The sequence below is a fragment of the Pleuronectes platessa genome, chromosome 15, assembly GCF_947347685.1.
Source record: "Pleuronectes platessa chromosome 15, fPlePla1.1, whole genome shotgun sequence".
NCBI lineage: Eukaryota > Metazoa > Chordata > Actinopteri > Pleuronectiformes > Pleuronectidae > Pleuronectes > Pleuronectes platessa.
In genome coordinates, this window is record NC_070640.1 from 11,875,190 (window position 1) to 11,892,358 (window position 17,169).

The following is a 17,169-nucleotide window of genomic DNA, read 5'->3' on the forward strand; positions in this document are numbered from 1 at the left end:
GTCGAAGTTAGAAAAATGCAGGATGTGTAGGAAAAGTGTGTCGATTTCAATAAGAGTTTATTATTTAGATTTACTGGAATTCTATATTTACAGTAATTGTAAAAATAATAACCTCACTTATTTTTTTATTGAAATAAATAAGTGAGGTTATTCAAATTCAATTCCTGATTTTACATTATCGGATACTTTGTTTCATTGCTGAAAATCAAAGTTCTTTTTTTGTTTCAAAATCACAGTTTTATGTCACTTTAAGTATTTATCAAATCGACAGCGCCCCCCAGTGGAGCGTCTTCGTCCCCGCTGGTGAAACGCGAGCGACTCTGTTTATGAGCCTTGCTGCTACCCGTCCTTCGCTCCACGCCTCGCTGAAGAAGCTCCTCCTCGGTCTCTCAGGCTTTGTACCCAGAGCTGAACCCACGCCGCCGCTGACTTCTCCAGAACTCAGGGGCTGTTAAACATCAGAAAATGGCTCTCCACGTCCCAAAAGCACCGGGCTTTGCCCAAATGTTGAAGGATGGCGCCAAGGTGAGAATCAACCAGCGCGTCCGACCACTTTGTTAGCTCCCGGTGAAGCAATGTGGAGTTAGCATGCTAGCTAGCATTAGCACGTTTATTCGCAGTCATGTGGGAGAGTTCTAGAAAGCAGCAGGCCGATCGCAGGGGCTGGACCCGCGGCTGTTAGCATGGACCAAATAACGGATCTGCGTCTTTAAATGTCCACTACAGCGCTAAGTCCTATTCTATATATAAGAAAGTGATAACAGTCGCACTTAGTTAGTTTTTAGCTAACTGTCAGAGGCTTTGATGGCTGCCGCAGCTCATGGATGATAATGATGCTGGTTCCTGTTTCCTACGCACACATGCCCTTATAAATCCATTTCATTTTCTGATGGGATTTTTTTTTTGTGCTTTACTTATGGGTTAGGATATCTAGAGCTAACTGATGACCGTAAGGAAGTTGAATATTGAATTATAATTCTGATGTTTGCAGCACTACTCAGGGCTTGAAGAGGCTGTCTACCGTAACATCAAAGCCTGTAAGGAGCTGTCTCAGACCACACGCACCGCCTATGGGCCGAATGGTAAGCACCACCACTTCCACTAGCGATATGTTTTTTTTTTTATTAAATCCTTTTACCAGAGTAATCAGTGAGGGCTAAACTTCCACATTGTTGCCTTTCAGGTATGAACAAAATGGTCATCAACCACTTGGAGAAGCTGTTTGTCACCAATGACGCAGCAACGATTCTCAGAGAGCTCGAGGTGAGGGCAACTAACAGTAAAGAAATCATACTGGAAACTGGAATGATATGTACATGATGGAAGTTAACCACTTTATTTTCTCATAGGTGCAACATCCAGCAGCCAAAATGATAGTGATGGCATCCCACATGCAAGAGCAGGAGGTCGGGGACGGCACAAACTTTGTCCTGGTGTTTGCCGGAGCTCTGCTGGACCTGGCTGAAGAGCTGCTCAGGATGGGCCTGTCCGTGTCCGAGGTAAACACACATGACCACTGCTCGTCATCGTCCCCTCTATGTTGGGAAGATTATTCAGAAATGTTGAGAGCTGGTCACAGTCGGCCTAAGTGTACATGTGTCTTTGCCACAGGTGATTGAAGGCTATGAGATGGCGTGCAAGAAGGCGCTGGAGATCCTACCAGAGTGCGTATGTTCCTCAGCCTCAGACCTCCATGATGTGAAGGAGGCCACATCACTGATCCGTACTGCAGTCATGAGCAAACAGTACGGCAATGAAGACTTCCTCGGCGGCCTCATCGCTGATGCCTGCGGTGAGTCAGCCGTCCAGGCTACCTAAACCAAACTCAGGCTACGTCCATACTCCTGTTCTTATTTGTAAACCGCATTTGCAAACTAAAAGAATCCCTGTTCACACAAGCATTTTTGCTCTGTAACAGTTTTAATCCCCATCCAAAGTAACAAGCCTGAAAACACATCAGGTGACTACTCTGGTACACTGGGCATGCCGGTGTAAACAGGAAGGATTTCCAAGGTTCCAGATTTAGCGGCTCTATAATTCTTTAGTAGTATAGACACCAGGTGTATCAAACATGGTTTATTTTCAAATGAAGGCGTTTTATTAATCGAGCATTTCAGCTGTCAAAAATAATCCACTTGATTACAATATTAACTTTCCCCTTCTTTGAATGTCTTTTTCTTTACCATTATGTGCCACAGTGTCCATCTTCACAGAGACCGGCAATTTCAATGTTGATTGCGTCAGAGTCTGCAAGATTCTGGTAAGCAGCCTTATCAGTCAACTGGTTTCTTTCTGGGAGTGTGTTGGCTTTTGTCTAAATTGATGTCTTTGGTGTTTTCAGGGTTGTGGAGTGACGGCGTCCACCATGCTACATGGCATGGTTTTCAAGAAGGAGGCAGAGGGAGATGTCACATCTGTCAAAGATGCAAAGATTGCTGTCTACTCCTGCCCCTTTGACTCCATGGTGACAGAGACCAAGGTAATGAATACAGTAATGAAAAGATTCTTAAGAGACCTCTGGAATTTTATTCTCTGGCGTGCTATAATTTCCAGTTCATTTTGACCAGTGTCGCATGATGTGAATCTGTTTATAGTGTTATCTTGATAGCAAAGTATTATTATTGATTATGTATGTGTTATGATGTATTCAATAAAACATCATGCAACTAAGAACAGGTTTGTGAGCCACATTTCAGGGTTTATCACTGTAGTGGTGCTGACATCGATCTTCTGTGTCTCATAGGGCACCGTTCTGATCAACAGTGCTAAGGAGCTCATGGACTTCAGTAAGGGAGAGGAGGATATGATGGAGGCTCAGGTGAAGGCCATCAAGGCCTCAGGTGCCAACCTAGTGGTCACTGGAGGGAAGGTGGCTGACATGGCGCTGCATTATGCCAACAAGTACAAGCTCATGGTTGTGAGGTAAGACAGAGAAGACTTTTGATTATCCCAGTGAGTGTTTGTTACGTCCGCTCTGGAAGATATGTTTTCACCCCTTTTTGTGTTTTGTTAACAAGATTACAAAAACAGAGATTAGCAAAACATGGCAGAAAGGTGTCCCGGGGTGGGGAGAGAATACATTTAATTTTGGAGCAGATCCGGATCAGTGTGCGGATATATTTTGATTTGTTATCATTAACAATATACTTCAACACTACCATTTTTCCCAGGGAATCATTTATAGGCCGTGAAGGAAAAATCCAACACATTTTGTGGACTGATATCGATGATTGTGTGAGATTTGGTGCAGCTTGATTTATTTAAAGGGACTATTCGGCCCAGGTGGAGCCTGATATCGTTGATGGCTCTTTATTTAATAGAAACTAAAAAGGCAGGAAAGGTTCCCTGTAGTATTGGCAGTGATCTTATAAAGTGAGCTAAATGGATGCCTCCACACTGTGTTACTGACTTGAGTTCATGATGGTTTGCATTTTTTAAATAATCACAATAGATTGAATGACATGAGGAGATATTTCTGCATGTAAAACACTGGAAAATCTGCGGGATATTCATTCTATGGCTTTCTTTTTTGTGTAAAACTTTCAGATGAAGTGAGATCTAGATATTTGGTCAGTCCTTGTAATAAAATGTCCCGAAGACTATTATCAGATATTGTCAATATAGTTTATGGTTTCTTCATGTTATTCATTTAGGATGAACAATTGTTTTTAATGTTGTCTTTCTTTTCTCAGTATTGTACTGTTTCTCACAGTGTTCTTCCCGTCCTTAAATCGTCCTTTTCCCTCCCAGGCTTAATTCCAAATGGGACCTCAGGAGGTTATGCAAGACTGTGGGAGCTGTAGCACTGCCCAGGCTGGTGAGTGCAGACATGTTTTAATCAGGTCACCTAAATGAGACATTTGTTATATCTGTCATTTATAAAATTATTTTTCCTAGATCCCCCCAACCCCAGAGGAGATGGGTCACTGTGAAAATGTGTACCTGAACGAGGTGGGCGACACGCAGGTGGTGGTCTTCAAACATGGTAAATCCCTGTTTGCTCCAGTTTTGTGAATTTTCATTTTAATTCAGTGTTTGGTTTCTCGTTGCGTTGTAGGATTAACACATTGTCTGGTCTTGGTTGTTTCAAACAGAGAAAGAAGAATGCGCCATCTCAACAGTGGTGATCAGAGGCTCCACTGACAACCTGCTGGACGACATCGAGAGGGCCGTAGATGATGGAGTGAACACCTTCAAGGTTCTGGTCAGGGTGAGTCAGCACAATCAACCACTAAAGTTCTTTCTACCTCTGCTGGTTTTCACTCCTGTTTGTTTGTTGGTTGGTGTGTGAGCAAGATTACACAAAAATAACTGAACAGATTTCCACAAACCCAATTAGTTTTGTGGTCAGGATTTCTTCCCCCGTACTTTAACTTTGCGTGTCAGGGCTTTTTCAAATATTTGGCTCATTTCCCAGGGAATGATTTATGGATATCGATCAAATTAATCTGGCATGTTTTAGGGAACATCTGAATTAAATTTAATTAAAGGGTCTGCTGGTTCCTTGTGGATGTATGTGTTCTACAGAGGGCCATTCTAATTTATAACTTGAATAAAACTATAATAAGAAATGTTGTGCTACAGAAATCTGGAAATACAAGAGTCAAGAAGAAAGTTATCTACGTGTATTTAATAAGGGGCTTTCTGCAGAAAGGATCAACACAGGGAGTCCCAAGGATCTCAGAGTGAAGATAGAGAACAGTCAAATACAAGGATCTTATATAGGAGGACTGAGGGCTGTCTCTCTGAACCAATCCAGACTGGTTCTGTAGGCGCGGGAAGGAGAGGAATCTAAACACAGACAGCTGATTCACGTGTGTTTCCTAAGGTGATAAGCAGACATGCACTCCTTCCTGTGGTTGGTAAACAAGTGGCAAAAGGCTCTGGCAGCTTTCAGGTCATAAACAGTTCAGACCATAAAACAGCTGAGGTCATAAAAGTCTTTAGACAGGGCTGCAAAAGCTTACTTTCCAAATACAAAATAGTTTCAACCACTTAGTTAATTTTTCCAATACAGACGCTGAAGATTACTTATACTTAAATCAATAATATTCATATGTTGGAAGGTAAAAGTGGTTTGTTCTTAAACATAACATGAACATAAAACTATGAGTTAAAGATGAGAACTTATTTCCCCTTTTACTGTTTATCCTGCACAACAGCTGAAGTTTCTTTGTGATTCACTCTCTAGGACAAGCGACTGCTGCCTGGAGCAGGAGCCACTGAGATCGAACTGGCCAAGCAGCTCACCTCATATGGAGAGGTATGCAGATTGTACTACATTATATGAGACGGGTTTAAGACCGTGTCTCCTTGGTTTTGCTGCTCACTGGCTTACAAAAAGCAGAGTCATGACTTCTTCCTCTCTCTGTAGTCCTGCCCCGGTCTGGAGCAGTACTCCATTAAGAAGTTTGGTGAAGCCTTCGAGACGCTGCCCCGTGCACTGGCTGAGAACTCTGGTGTGAAGGGGAGCGAGCTCATCTCCAAGATGTACGCTGCACACCACGAGGGAAACAAAAACATGGGCTTTGACATTGAGGTCAGTATGTTTACAAAAAATGCCTGGAACACATTTAATAATGCATTCATCATGTGTATTGTCCAGAAAATATATCTTGAATCAATTAAGTTTTTCTAGCAAGCTTTAGCATAACAGTCAAGTTAGAATCAAATCTTCAGAGCAATGTTCTTGTTGTGCAGCATATCTTGATCAAATGACTAATGACATGTACATATGTGATGACTTCAGGGAGAAGGCCCCGCAATAAAGGACATGCTGGAAGCCGGCATCGTGGAGCCTTACCTGGTCAAATACTGGGGCATCAAACTGGCCACCAACGCTGCCATAACAGTACTGAGAGTTGACCAGGTGCGTACACAAGCACACAAATACTCATTACACACACATTATCAACACTATTCCCCACCAGGGCATAAGAGAGTTAACCAAGTCTTTAAAGGTCTTTAAAATATAACGCATAGGTACTTAATTATGTTATCACCTTACCGTCTTAAAAGTCCTCTGGAACCTGCAGAACCCCTCGATGTTTGTTTCTGCATCTCAACTGCACAAGTTCCTTTTTTGTTTTATCTAGCAGGATTCCTGATGGTGCCAAGGCTTTTACATTATGTTCATTTGAGTTTATAATGTCCTAATGTTCTTACATTCAGCAGGTGAAGTATCGTTTAATGTATTTATAGCTCAGGTAGTTAATGTTTGTGTGTGTGTACATATGTACGAACCAGATCATCATGGCAAAGGCTGCAGGGGGACCCAAGGCTCCCAAGCAGAGTGGCCATTGGGACAAGGACGATTGGGACGAGGCCCCAGAGAATTTTGATACTCACCATTAAAGGGTGCACACACACGCCCTCTGTCAGTAGGTCCTGGAATGCGTGTGCGATTTTTGACTTGGAAAAACTCACACGGATGCCCTCAACCTCTCACAGGCCACTGAAGCTGTGAAATGTGTGTCACTGCTAAGCCACTTCAGTTCACGTGTGTTTTTATTATTAATACAAAGCGTGTCACTGACGGCAAACTAAACCTGCATCGAGTGGATACAGTGTGGTGTGTTGGCATGCTGCATGCACTCATGAACACTTTTCCTTACAGTGAACGTCCTCCGGCTGCATGGGAAATTGAAGAGAGCATGTTATTAAGATGAAATGCGGCGCTCCAGAGGCTGAGGTGGCCTTTTGTTCCAAAGGGCATCCTCCTAATCAGATGTACTCCCATCACAATGAAGGCATTCTACTTCTTTAGTAATCTGTACTCTTTGGATCGCAGTCCATGTCTCGAGATACCAGTAGAATCTGAGCTTATTAAAGCCACATTCATCTTCCTGGATGAGAGTATTTCTCATTTATAAACTATTGTCCCTCTACCAGAGCTTCCACTGCCTGTCCCCTGTTTTCTTACTGCGGAGCTTTAAAGCTGCTCTGGTTACATTGAAGGCCTCTGTGGTGTTTCCATCAATTTTTTTCAGCATAAGTGAAAACGAAGGTTGCTCTTGGATTCATAACTTTGTCATAGATTTTTCTAATATGTAGTGAAAGTGCTGTTAGTTCATCACTGAACATAGCCGTCCGATCGCCCTTTTTTTACCCCCTGTAAATACTTTGATTGCCTGTGCTGCATAATTTCTCCTTGAGTAGCAAATTCTTATATATGCTCATGAATATTTCATCGCCATAAATGGCCTTTTAATGGAATCTCCAGGGGTTGAAATCACCTATTTTACTTTTAAATATAGTGAACGCCTTTTTTCTTTCTTTTTCTTTTGTGTGCGAATATTCTCTAATCACATGTAAAGAAACCCATCATCTGTCACATTGGCTAAACTGAGTCATTGTTGTCTACAAATAACACTTGATGCTACCTTCTGTTTGACAATTTTGTTTTAAAATGTCCGTCTGTATCCTCAGAGCCCGCAACCTGCGGCTTGTATCTCAGTGCTTAGCCAGGAGGGATTGACTGACTGCTGTTTTGTGTCCTTTCAGATCATCATGGCCAAACCAGCAGGGGGACCAAAACCTCCTCCCCAGGGCAAGAACTTCGACGATGATGAAGACTAAAAGCAGACGACGTCCAGTTGATGCACCTTTTCACCCTTAACGCTTCCACGTGGATTCACAAAACCCTTTTCTACTTGTTTATTTAAAGTTCAACAGTTCGGTTTATGTTGTTTAGATGACCATGCATTGGTTAACAAATACATATGTGAAAGTAAACTGTATGGATAGCACTGTTCGCTTTTTATGTTCCTAGGCCCAAATAAAAGGCACTGCTGTCATGTCTTGGTTTGCTCGTGGGTTTGTGCCTTTCAGCCTTGTTCTGTGATTGTAGTACTTTGTGTGTTCACTCACATTGTTAAATCCACCGGTGAGGTTGTGTTTGGTTGTTATTTAGCCAGCCACATTAACCAAACACTACTTAACCAGTTTTCATGAAGATATGTGGAGGGTTGGGACATGACCTGGGAAGGAACCCTTTAAATCTTAGTGTGTTTCCATTTAATGGGGCACATCGAGGAATGTTGCTTGACGTTCCATAAAGGGGATTTTTCTTGATTTTTCAGACAATCCTTCATGGATCTAAATGAAAAGAATCAGGCATGTTTGTAATTTGATTTAGATCCCAATAGGAATTTGGATCTAGCGGAATTCAATTTAGTGTCATAAGAGGACTTAACAGAGGTATGTGCTCTACTGAGTGCCATTCTAGTTTCATTACGGATTTCAAATTTTAATCTTATCGCGCTATCAGGGTTTTTAAGCTGTTCAGTTTGGACGAACATAAGTTGTCACGTTAGAATAAGTTTAAAGCCGTCATAAGGCAAGACTGTTTGTCATGTGCACAATAATTACATACAGCAGTTGCTGGCAATTAAATACTTGAGTCACAGGCTCCCTCGGACCATGCTCAAAAATATTTCGAAAGAATCTCGCAAGCAAAAATATAATAAATCTAAAATAGATATAAGAAATAATCAAGTAAAGTAGCCACAGCTACTTTAGATTTTCCTGCCATTTGATTCCACAATAGGTTGCACCTCCCGTAGAAGCTCATCTATCAGCTGCAGGATGCACTGACATGCATGAGATGACTTTACCCATGAAGCTGCCCTGTGGGGTTTCACTTGACATGTTGTGGAAGCAGAAATTATGCATGCACTGATTTATTTTTAGACCAAAGGGAAGTGAAGATTTGAATCAAGGGGTCGATTGAAGATTCATCCTTATGCACCGCAGCAGGAAGGATTGTTTTATTGATGCTTTATTTTTTTCCTTTCTGCAAATATATACGACCACGCAAATAATGACAGAAGATAAAAGACACTAGTGTAATTTCACTCCGTAGCTGTGTTCGCAACAGGAGCAGCAGGGGGCGCTGCACTCCCGCGGTTTTCATTGGATGGCGGGATGTGGGCGGATTTGCGCTGACGTTGAACATACCCGGGATTAACTTGTGTGGTTCTGTTATGTCGCCATATCTGTCAGGTTTTGCGCAGGACATCCCGATCACAGTCTGATCACAGTCCCGGTCTGTCGATAACAGAACGCCTCTTAATGCGTTAAATCCTTAAACTCGTCCGTGTGATGTGTATGTGAGTGCGTGTGTGGTGCCGTGAGGACGCGCACGACAATGTGAGGACGCACGAGGAGCGGATCCCGAGCCGATGTCCTGACGGGCTGATGGGGGCCGACGGCAGCAAACACAGGAAGGTGAGTGATTCCTGTTGCCAAGGTGTGACGCACTACAGGGGGTTCCGTGTTTCCATGGCGATGATGATGAGACCTAAAATCTCCAGGTAGTAACCATGGTGCCAGACATGGACGGTTCCTTCTGCAGTGTGTTGAACATAAAATAGTTTTTCCAGATAAATTCCTTATTTATTATTACACTGGGTGTCATCCCTCAACAGACTTTCTATTAGTGTTCCAAAGAAGGCTACTTTTATCTCTTTTGTACTTTTGTTATGCTTTTACTTTGAAGATAATATCACGCTTCCTGTATCGACATGTAAATCGATAGGGAATTGAACCCCTTACTATAAACCAAATTAAATCCTCACACTGGCTCCCTCTGGTCAGTTGTCAGGCGATGTCCCACTGAACAGTCTTTTTTGTTCCATCTGAGTGGGTATAGATTGGTCCATGTGTCCCATTTCTTTGGCTCAGATGATAATAACATCCTGCATGGTTGGTTGCTCTGCACATCTTGCACCACAGAGCATCAGATCTGTCGTGGAGCACAGGACCCTGGGGGAGAGGGCCTGTGTGACTGTGACTGCAGAATGGAGGGTGTTGTTAAATCACAAATGAGAGTAGGAACAGTCAGATTATTCTAAGCTGTTGGTCAATGAGCTCCACCGATTCTGTCTAGGTTGCATAAGTTTTCCTTTTCACCGTTTGCAACAAAGGTTTAGCACAGTTTTCCTACTGCAGTTCACAGTGTCATTAACAGGCCTGTGGAAATCCGAATATACATAACACAACTTAAATGACTCTGTATGAATTAAATGATGTCTGTTTAAATGATGAATGACATTTATGAGTTTTTTCTGCTAGACACATGGGTTTATTATTTATTTTTTTCTACAGCCGGTAGAAAGTGCATTACAAATAAAAACAAGAATACAAAACATCATGGAAACAAGAAAAATTATACCAAATCTAAAATAAAATAATCCAACATCATTTAGAAATAATGGTCAAACAAATTGGAGAAACATGAGTAATAGCAACAAAAATTGAAACTAACTGAAAACATTTTCTTAAAATACTTAAAAAATACTTTATACGGCCCCGATCTGAACATATTATATTAATATATATAATATATAATACAGCCCCAGTACTGTTAAATAAATAGTCACTTAACACGGCCTAGGGGTTGTCTCCTTAGAAATCACTGTAATAATCATATTCAATCAGGGAGTAACTCAACAGTGCGACTCGTTCTTTTTCTGGTTACCTGCAGCACCATTTACAAACCTGTACAACAACTTCTCCTCAGTGCCTCCATCTCCCCTGTCTCCCCTGCAGAGGCCCACTGAGGGGCAGGAGGACGAGCCCTGCCCATCTGGATGGCGTGGCTTCCTCTCCAGCATGGGCTTGTCAATCCCAGCAGCACTATGTCGCCTGGCCCCACCTGGCCTGCGCCTGGGCCAGCACCGAATGCTCCAAGGCAAGTCCCCTGACATCCCGGAGCACGTCCTGAGGTTGGCGGGAGTCGGCCCAGACAAGCTGAGAGCGGAGTGGAGCCTGCCGGGGTTCATTAGTATGTTCCTGCCCGAATATCCCCACAGAGCCCTTCCTGGGCAGGAACACTTTCAGGTAAACCCCCACTTCCAACAGCAGATGCCAATAATGTGTATGGCTTGATGTGATTGGATAATACATCCCGTGTGTTTTTCCCTTCACCAGGTGTTGGGTTATATCGCCAAAGGTTCATTTGGACCCATTCTGAAAGTAAAGGACAAGTCCAAACGGAAAACATATGCTGTCAAAGTGAGTCTTCTGTTTCAGTGAGTTATTAATTCCATTAAATACCAAGTCAGTTTAATATTTCCTGAGTCGTATACATGTGCACATATAGCATATACAAGCTTTTTTATAACTTAATATACAATATACGACCTTTGCTGAACATTTTTAAAGACTAATGTATCCTTAAAATTAACCAGAAATTCAATGTTGAAAATTGTAATCAAGTCAGGACTTGTTTATTTAACTAAGAGCATTGACACATACACAAAATCATTAAAGTTCCAAATGAGTCCTGTGTATTCTTATTTCATCTCAGTATTTTTGTTTGTCAACAGGTTATTCCTAAATCAGAGATACTGAGACTCGGGGTCTTAGAGCAGTCAAAAGAGGAAGTAATAATCCAGGTAAGCAGGACAGGCCTGGAAAATCATAAAGTATAAAGTTTTTGACCTTGCCTGTGAAAAGATGATTTTGGAGAAAACTCTTTGTTCTTAAGTATTAAAGCAATTAGAAGATTAATTATGTATCACTGCTTTGTAGTTATTTCATTTTTAGATCTAAAATACACTCAACACTCATCTATTTGGCCAGAGAAGAGAAAGCAACACTTCCTCTAAATATTTTTCAATGTCCTCGGTTTTCATGAAAGCTACATAGTTATATTAGTATGAGGAGAGAAATGAAGACTGCCCTTCAACTATCCCTCTATATGTAATCAACATTGAATAATTCATCTCATCTAAGGTGTAAAAATAGTTGACAGTCAACTTAAATGTCTTTATGCAGATGATGTATTATTATATATCTCAGATTAATTGGTCTAAGAAAGTGATTTTTGTTTACCATCTCTTAAAAAGTGATGTATCTATAAAGTTGAATTCTAGTTTTATGTCAGAGTTCTGGACCCTAGTTATCTGAGGAAAACTAGTCAGATGAATAAGAAGAACAGGACTTCTCTTTGTTCGAAGGCCAGAAGTGAGATTTTCCAGGTTGACCTTTCACCTTTGCCCGCAGCGTCAGGTTCGCCACCCATTTGTCCACGACCTCGAGGACTGCTGGCAGACACAGCGCCACCTCTACATTAGTGAGTCAGCCAGAGAACCAGTGACCCAACCCAACCCAGATCCCACTATCCAAAACCCCTCACTCCAATTTCTCCCACCTCAACACTGGTAGTCTTATACAGGATCTTCCCACAATCCCCATGCAGCACCTAGAATATATATAAGAGGAATTAAATACAAAGAGCTTCCTGTCAAGTATTTGAATTCTGGGTGTTTTGCTTGAACAGAGATAGAACCTTTACCCCCACAACCCCAATCTCCCACTGCCTGTGTTCCTCGTGGCTGATCTGCCCCCTTTTCTTCTCCCTCAGAGCATTTACCCTTTTTTCCAAATCAGTCACTGACTCAGAAAGTGTGACCCAGTTTGTTTGCTTCCCCACCCCCTGTGAAGAGACTGCATTAGCCCGCGGACCTGATGTGGAAAAAACTGCTGCAGCTCAACAATAATACGTGTGTCACATTCCAAAGAAAAGATGCCCCTTCTCACTATAATGATGACTCATCACTGAATCACAAATTTCAAGAGTATAAGTATGGAAAAGCAGCGTAAACGCAGCAGAGCATTTTGCTGTCTTCTCTTGTCGCGGCACCATTATTCCACATTCACACATATTCACTTCAGCATCCCAAACACACCTGATAGAACACGGACGGGAAAACAGGGGGCCGAAAACCACTGTTAGTTGATTTGTAGAGGAAGATGGTTGTTCACTGTCCTCACTTCCAGAGCTCACTCCTTTTTCCTCATTTCTCCTACCAGTGTGTGTTGCACATCCTGCTGACCTTCACTCCCCCTCTGCCCCTCACGTCACACGACACAGGCATGTCATAACGCTGTTTCTCCTCCTGCAGTGTGCGACTACTGCAGCACGGGAGACCTGTACACCTACTGGCAGATGATTGGTCAGTTCACAGAGGACACAGTACGAGTGTTTGCAGCGGAGTTGGGATGTGCGCTCGGTGAGTACGCTCAAAGGACTATTGCAGAAAGGGTTCAACCTACTTACTGTTTTATACACCTCACCTTTCCCCTTAAATAAGAACTAGATCTGACTTATCCAAGTGAATGTTTTAATTAATTGTAAGGTATTACAGAGAGGTCTAATTAAAATGAGATTAGCTCTCAAAGGACTTTCCACAGCACCAAGATGGGGCCAGTGTTTTTTTTAATGCCCTGTAGCACGACACAGGGATGGATTTGAAGAATGTTGACTAAGTTGTATATTTTGGGTTCCTCTCTTTTACAGGCTTTCTGCACGACTTTGGGATCATTCACAGAGATGTAAAGGTAAGACAGGGAAGAAAACGACAAAGAAAAGTTTATTCAGATTAAACGTACAAAATGAAAATAAATAAATGTTTATAACATTAGTCCTTATGAAAGAGGTAATGAAGGCAGTTTTATTCCTGTTGTGTCAAACTGCTGATTCATCCTACATGATGAGACACAAACATACATAATTTTTTTTAAATCCCATTAACACAGATACAATACCCAGTAAAAACCCAGGGGGGGTTTTGCTCATACCTCCGCCAAGGCCCGACAGTCCCCTCATGAAACCACATTTTAATCCAGATTATTATATGGATCTGCACCAAATTTCACACACATTCATAAACATCAGTCCCCTAAACACGGCAGATTTGTTTTAACATCAAGATCCATAAACTACTTTTCTGACAAATCAAAAACACCCTACCCGCAACGTCAAAGAAAATCAAACCAAAGAGTCTCTGACTCATACCACATCCTTCCTAAGGAAGTAATAACATTAAGTCGACATATCCGCATATAGTCTCAGGTAACAAGTCTATGTCCTAGATAACTTGTTCACCATAAAGCCTCCTCCACTTTAGCTTCCCCACTTACATGTTCCACATGTGACTGACTCAGCAGTGTCCATGTTGCAAAAATCTATTTCTGTTTTTTGATGAAACTATTTTCCATGGTTCCAAAACTTATAACTTATGATGTGACATGAATAACTTTTATTAAGAAGTTTGTTTCTGTGTGTGAGTGTGTGTGTGTGTGTGTGTGTGTGTGTGTGTGTGTGTGTGTGTGTGTGTGTGTGTGTGTGTGTGTGTGTGTGTGTGTGTGTGTGTGTGTGTGTGTGTGTGTGTGTATGTGTGGGATAAAAAATCACTGGCAACTTAATAATGACAAAAGGAAATCCAAGGCTCAGGAGAATCAGCTATAGGCCATTTATGCCATTTCGATAAAATACAGATGGTGTCTAATTCAGTCTGCTTGCTATTTTTTGTAGATGGAGAATATTCTGCTGACAGACAACGGTGAGTAAAAAGAGCCTGTTCCCAGCAGAGAGCAGCACAGCGCTGCACACAGACGCTCACATGGGAACATCCTGACTGTGCAGCTGTCAGTAATACAGATTAATGCAAACAGTACATCTGTTGTCACTGAGAGGGAACAGCCTGTATCCAATCATAAACACTGATCAGAACAGATTATGATGGGAACATCTAATGTTTCTGCATCAGTTGTTTTTGGAATCTGTATCCAGGGTCTCATGTAACATCATATTGATGTAGAGAAAATGGTCTGTTCCAGGACACCTCCGCTTAGCTGACTTTGGTTTGTCCCGTCGCCTGGAGAGAGGAGGACGAGCCTTTACAATCTGTGGAACAATCCAATACATGGGTGAGAAATGTGTCCGGGCTGATTCCTGACCAAGCTGCAGGCACTGGGACACATTAGTGCATTTTAATATATAACACCAAGAAGTGAATTATTCATGGTACAAATACACATCATGTCCAATGTGCTCTGTCTGTTCTGCAGCCCCAGAGGTGCTGAGTGGTGGACCCTATAACCACGCAGCTGATTGGTGGTCGCTGGGCATTTTGCTTTTCTCATTGGTTACTGGGAAGGTGAGCTCCTGTTGCCAGTAGGCTCACGATGTCTTGCATAATAATGTGATATTACACACAATTAACACTTCCAGTGACATAGCTGAGCTTGGATTTTGCTGTTGATGTAGTTGATGCTTGTTTCATGAGTTGAGTTGAGACCGTACCTGGCATTTTAATTCAACAATGTTATTTTTATTAAAAATTTTAATTGTTTATTATTGTATGTTTGTTGTTATTCCTTTTCTTTAAATAACTTAAAATGAAAACAACTTTTCTTCTTCATACTCCTCCGACTCTCCACAGTTTCCTGTGCCTGCAGAAATAGACCACTGCAGTATGCTGAGGAAAGTGCGGGGTTTCCCCTATGAAATGCCCCTGAGCTTCAGCTCCCCATTTGCCTTGCTAATAACCGAGGTAATATCACAAAGTGTAATACTTGTACTACTTGCACCAGGATCTAGGTGTTTGTCTGTTTTGATGTAAGATCATGGCCATCACCTGTTTGTCCATCCAGCTTTTGTGCAAGACTCCCGCCCGCCGCCTCAGGACCATCGATCGTTTCAAACGACAAACCTTCTTCTACGGATCAACCTTCGACCTCGCTCTGCTGCAGCGCCAGCCCGTAGAGGTAACTGATGAATGTCTGGATGTGTAGTCACTGTTGCTGTGCCCTTGCAAAACTTCAAGATCATGAGTCAGGCAGTTGAAGTGATGTTCAATGTGCAATCAAAGTGAAGTGACTTTTCTCCTCATCGTCATTGTTCCAGGTGATTCTGGAGCTGAGAGAGAGGCCTGACCGAGCCGCCAAAGCTCGACGAGGCCTCACTTTGTCTCTGCAGCCACTTAAAGGCTTCGACTATGACTTCCTGCTCAGCCCGCCAGCCACACCGGACACACAGCTGGACGCCGACACACAAACTCACGCTGTTGCACCGCTGCCCGGCCCGGCACTCCCACTGAAACCCACTCAGGAAAATGTCCCACACAGAGAAGTGTTTGTGTGATGGACTGAGAGTTTATGATTATTCACCACACTAAAGATAAAGGCCAACAACAGTATACTTCTGCACACTTCTTACTCACCCTGAGACACTGGTGTGGTGCGCCTTGTAAAATGTCTTATTTAGTAAAAGCCAAAATAGCTGATTACAATTTTATTGTATCTATGGTTTTAAAAGGAAAAGATTCAGTTCAGTAAAAAACAGTACATTCCCATTTGTATCGGCAAGTTCTCTTTTTTTTTGTGCTGTACTGAACACAATTTTTTACTTGTTTGCCTTTCTCCAACGAGCACCTTTTCACGCCTACAGTGGTTGCTCAACAAATGTGCAAGAAAGATTACACTATTGTCCATCTTCTTTCAGTTTTTACAGCTTTCTGGTCACAGTCGCCCTGTTAGGACATAATGTACGACTGCTCTGAAGTTCACTCCACAATGCACAACACGTCTTTTCTTTCTTTAAAAAAAGGGAACAAAATTAGGTAATTCTGAATAAGCCTGTCCTCTATGCGTTCTTCACACTGCGATACAACCTTTTCATAAACTTGACGTTTTTACTGCCTAAACTCTGTCGCAGCAGAAATGTCTCTCCTCCTCTTCTGTACTTTGTAAAAAATCAACTACTTTATCATTTACAACGTGTCTCAGGGGAGCACTTACTGGTTTTCTCAAGTCAGCCTTGACTCTGACTCCAAGATGGCTGATGCAGACCAGAGCTGGGACTGTAAGGGTTGAATGAACAACAATTGTTTACCTTCACTGACCATTTTGATAGATACAGGGCTTTTTCTATTGTCCATTATGAACCCTAGCCAGTAATCACACCTTCATGCACTTACCTGATCATCAGATTATGTAACTGTTCTGTAAAGCATGCCCTGATGTGTACCCAGAAGGCCTCACGGTGATCCCGACCTCGCTATTAATGGCACAAAGATCCTTATCTATAAATTCCTCTTTACAAAGTTTATATGAATATTTTGGATGCTATTTGATGTTATATGTTATGTTACGATGTATTTTTTTAATTACCATGTAGCACAGATGGAATATTAAACTCTTAATATACAGGGATTTTCTGGTTTTTATCTGCATTTAATAAGCACTGTGAATAAACACGCCCTGATACACTGGTGAACTGTGCATGGTGTAGTAAATAGTTGTTGTTATATCACAGTGAAATAATGTGTGGATGAGCACAGAAAGACTTATTCACATTAACCGACATCTTTTAGTTGA

The 17,169-nt window shown here is 42.0% G+C and overlaps 2 protein-coding genes across 3 annotated transcripts; both read left to right on the forward strand.

Moving 5' to 3' along the window:
• Nucleotides 1-353: 353 nt before the first annotated feature.
• Nucleotides 354-7,796, forward strand: cct8 (chaperonin containing TCP1, subunit 8 (theta)). Of its 2 annotated transcripts, none has more exons than XM_053441761.1 (15): nt 354-525; nt 992-1,082; nt 1,184-1,263; nt 1,350-1,499; nt 1,612-1,792; nt 2,199-2,260; nt 2,342-2,479; nt 2,744-2,922; nt 3,751-3,817; nt 3,898-3,985; nt 4,095-4,210; nt 5,192-5,263; nt 5,375-5,539; nt 5,750-5,869; nt 6,247-7,472. In XM_053441761.1, the coding sequence occupies exons 1-15, from the start codon at nt 466-468 to the stop codon at nt 6,352-6,354; spliced, it is 1,677 nt and encodes a 558-aa protein (XP_053297736.1). In that variant the 5' UTR covers nt 354-465; the 3' UTR covers nt 6,355-7,472. The 2 variants fall into 2 exon arrangements, with proteins under 2 accessions (XP_053297736.1, XP_053297738.1); XM_053441763.1 differs by lacking the exon at nt 6,247-7,472 and adding an exon at nt 7,504-7,796 and having other exon boundaries at nt 355-525.
• Nucleotides 7,797-8,984: 1,188 nt separating this feature from the next.
• On the forward strand, nt 8,985-17,068 carry rskrb (ribosomal protein S6 kinase related b). The gene is made up of 14 exons (XM_053442075.1): nt 8,985-9,003; nt 9,116-9,228; nt 10,552-10,842; nt 10,933-11,016; nt 11,331-11,399; nt 12,010-12,079; nt 12,912-13,019; nt 13,307-13,347; nt 14,324-14,351; nt 14,629-14,718; nt 14,860-14,948; nt 15,234-15,344; nt 15,445-15,558; nt 15,698-17,068. The coding sequence occupies exons 1-14, from the start codon at nt 8,985-8,987 to the stop codon at nt 15,932-15,934; spliced, it is 1,464 nt and encodes a 487-aa protein (XP_053298050.1). The 3' UTR covers nt 15,935-17,068.
• Nucleotides 17,069-17,169: the final 101 nt, after the last annotated feature.

Excerpts from the sequence above, each read along its gene's own strand:
- rskrb (XM_053442075.1), top strand. Across the intron at positions 11,400-12,009 it reads AAGAGGAAGTAATAATCCAG|CGTCAGGTTCGCCACCCATT; the intron begins GTAAGCAGGACA and ends CTTTGCCCGCAG. Across the intron at positions 13,020-13,306 it reads GGAGTTGGGATGTGCGCTCG|GCTTTCTGCACGACTTTGGG; the intron begins GTGAGTACGCTC and ends TCTCTTTTACAG.
- cct8 (XM_053441761.1), top strand. The coding sequence starts at position 466 with ATGGCTCTCCACGTCCCAAAAGCACCGGGCTTTGCCCAAATGTTGAAG. Across the intron at positions 4,211-5,191 it reads CCTTCAAGGTTCTGGTCAGG|GACAAGCGACTGCTGCCTGG; the intron begins GTGAGTCAGCAC and ends TTCACTCTCTAG. Across the intron at positions 5,540-5,749 it reads ACATGGGCTTTGACATTGAG|GGAGAAGGCCCCGCAATAAA; the intron begins GTCAGTATGTTT and ends TGATGACTTCAG.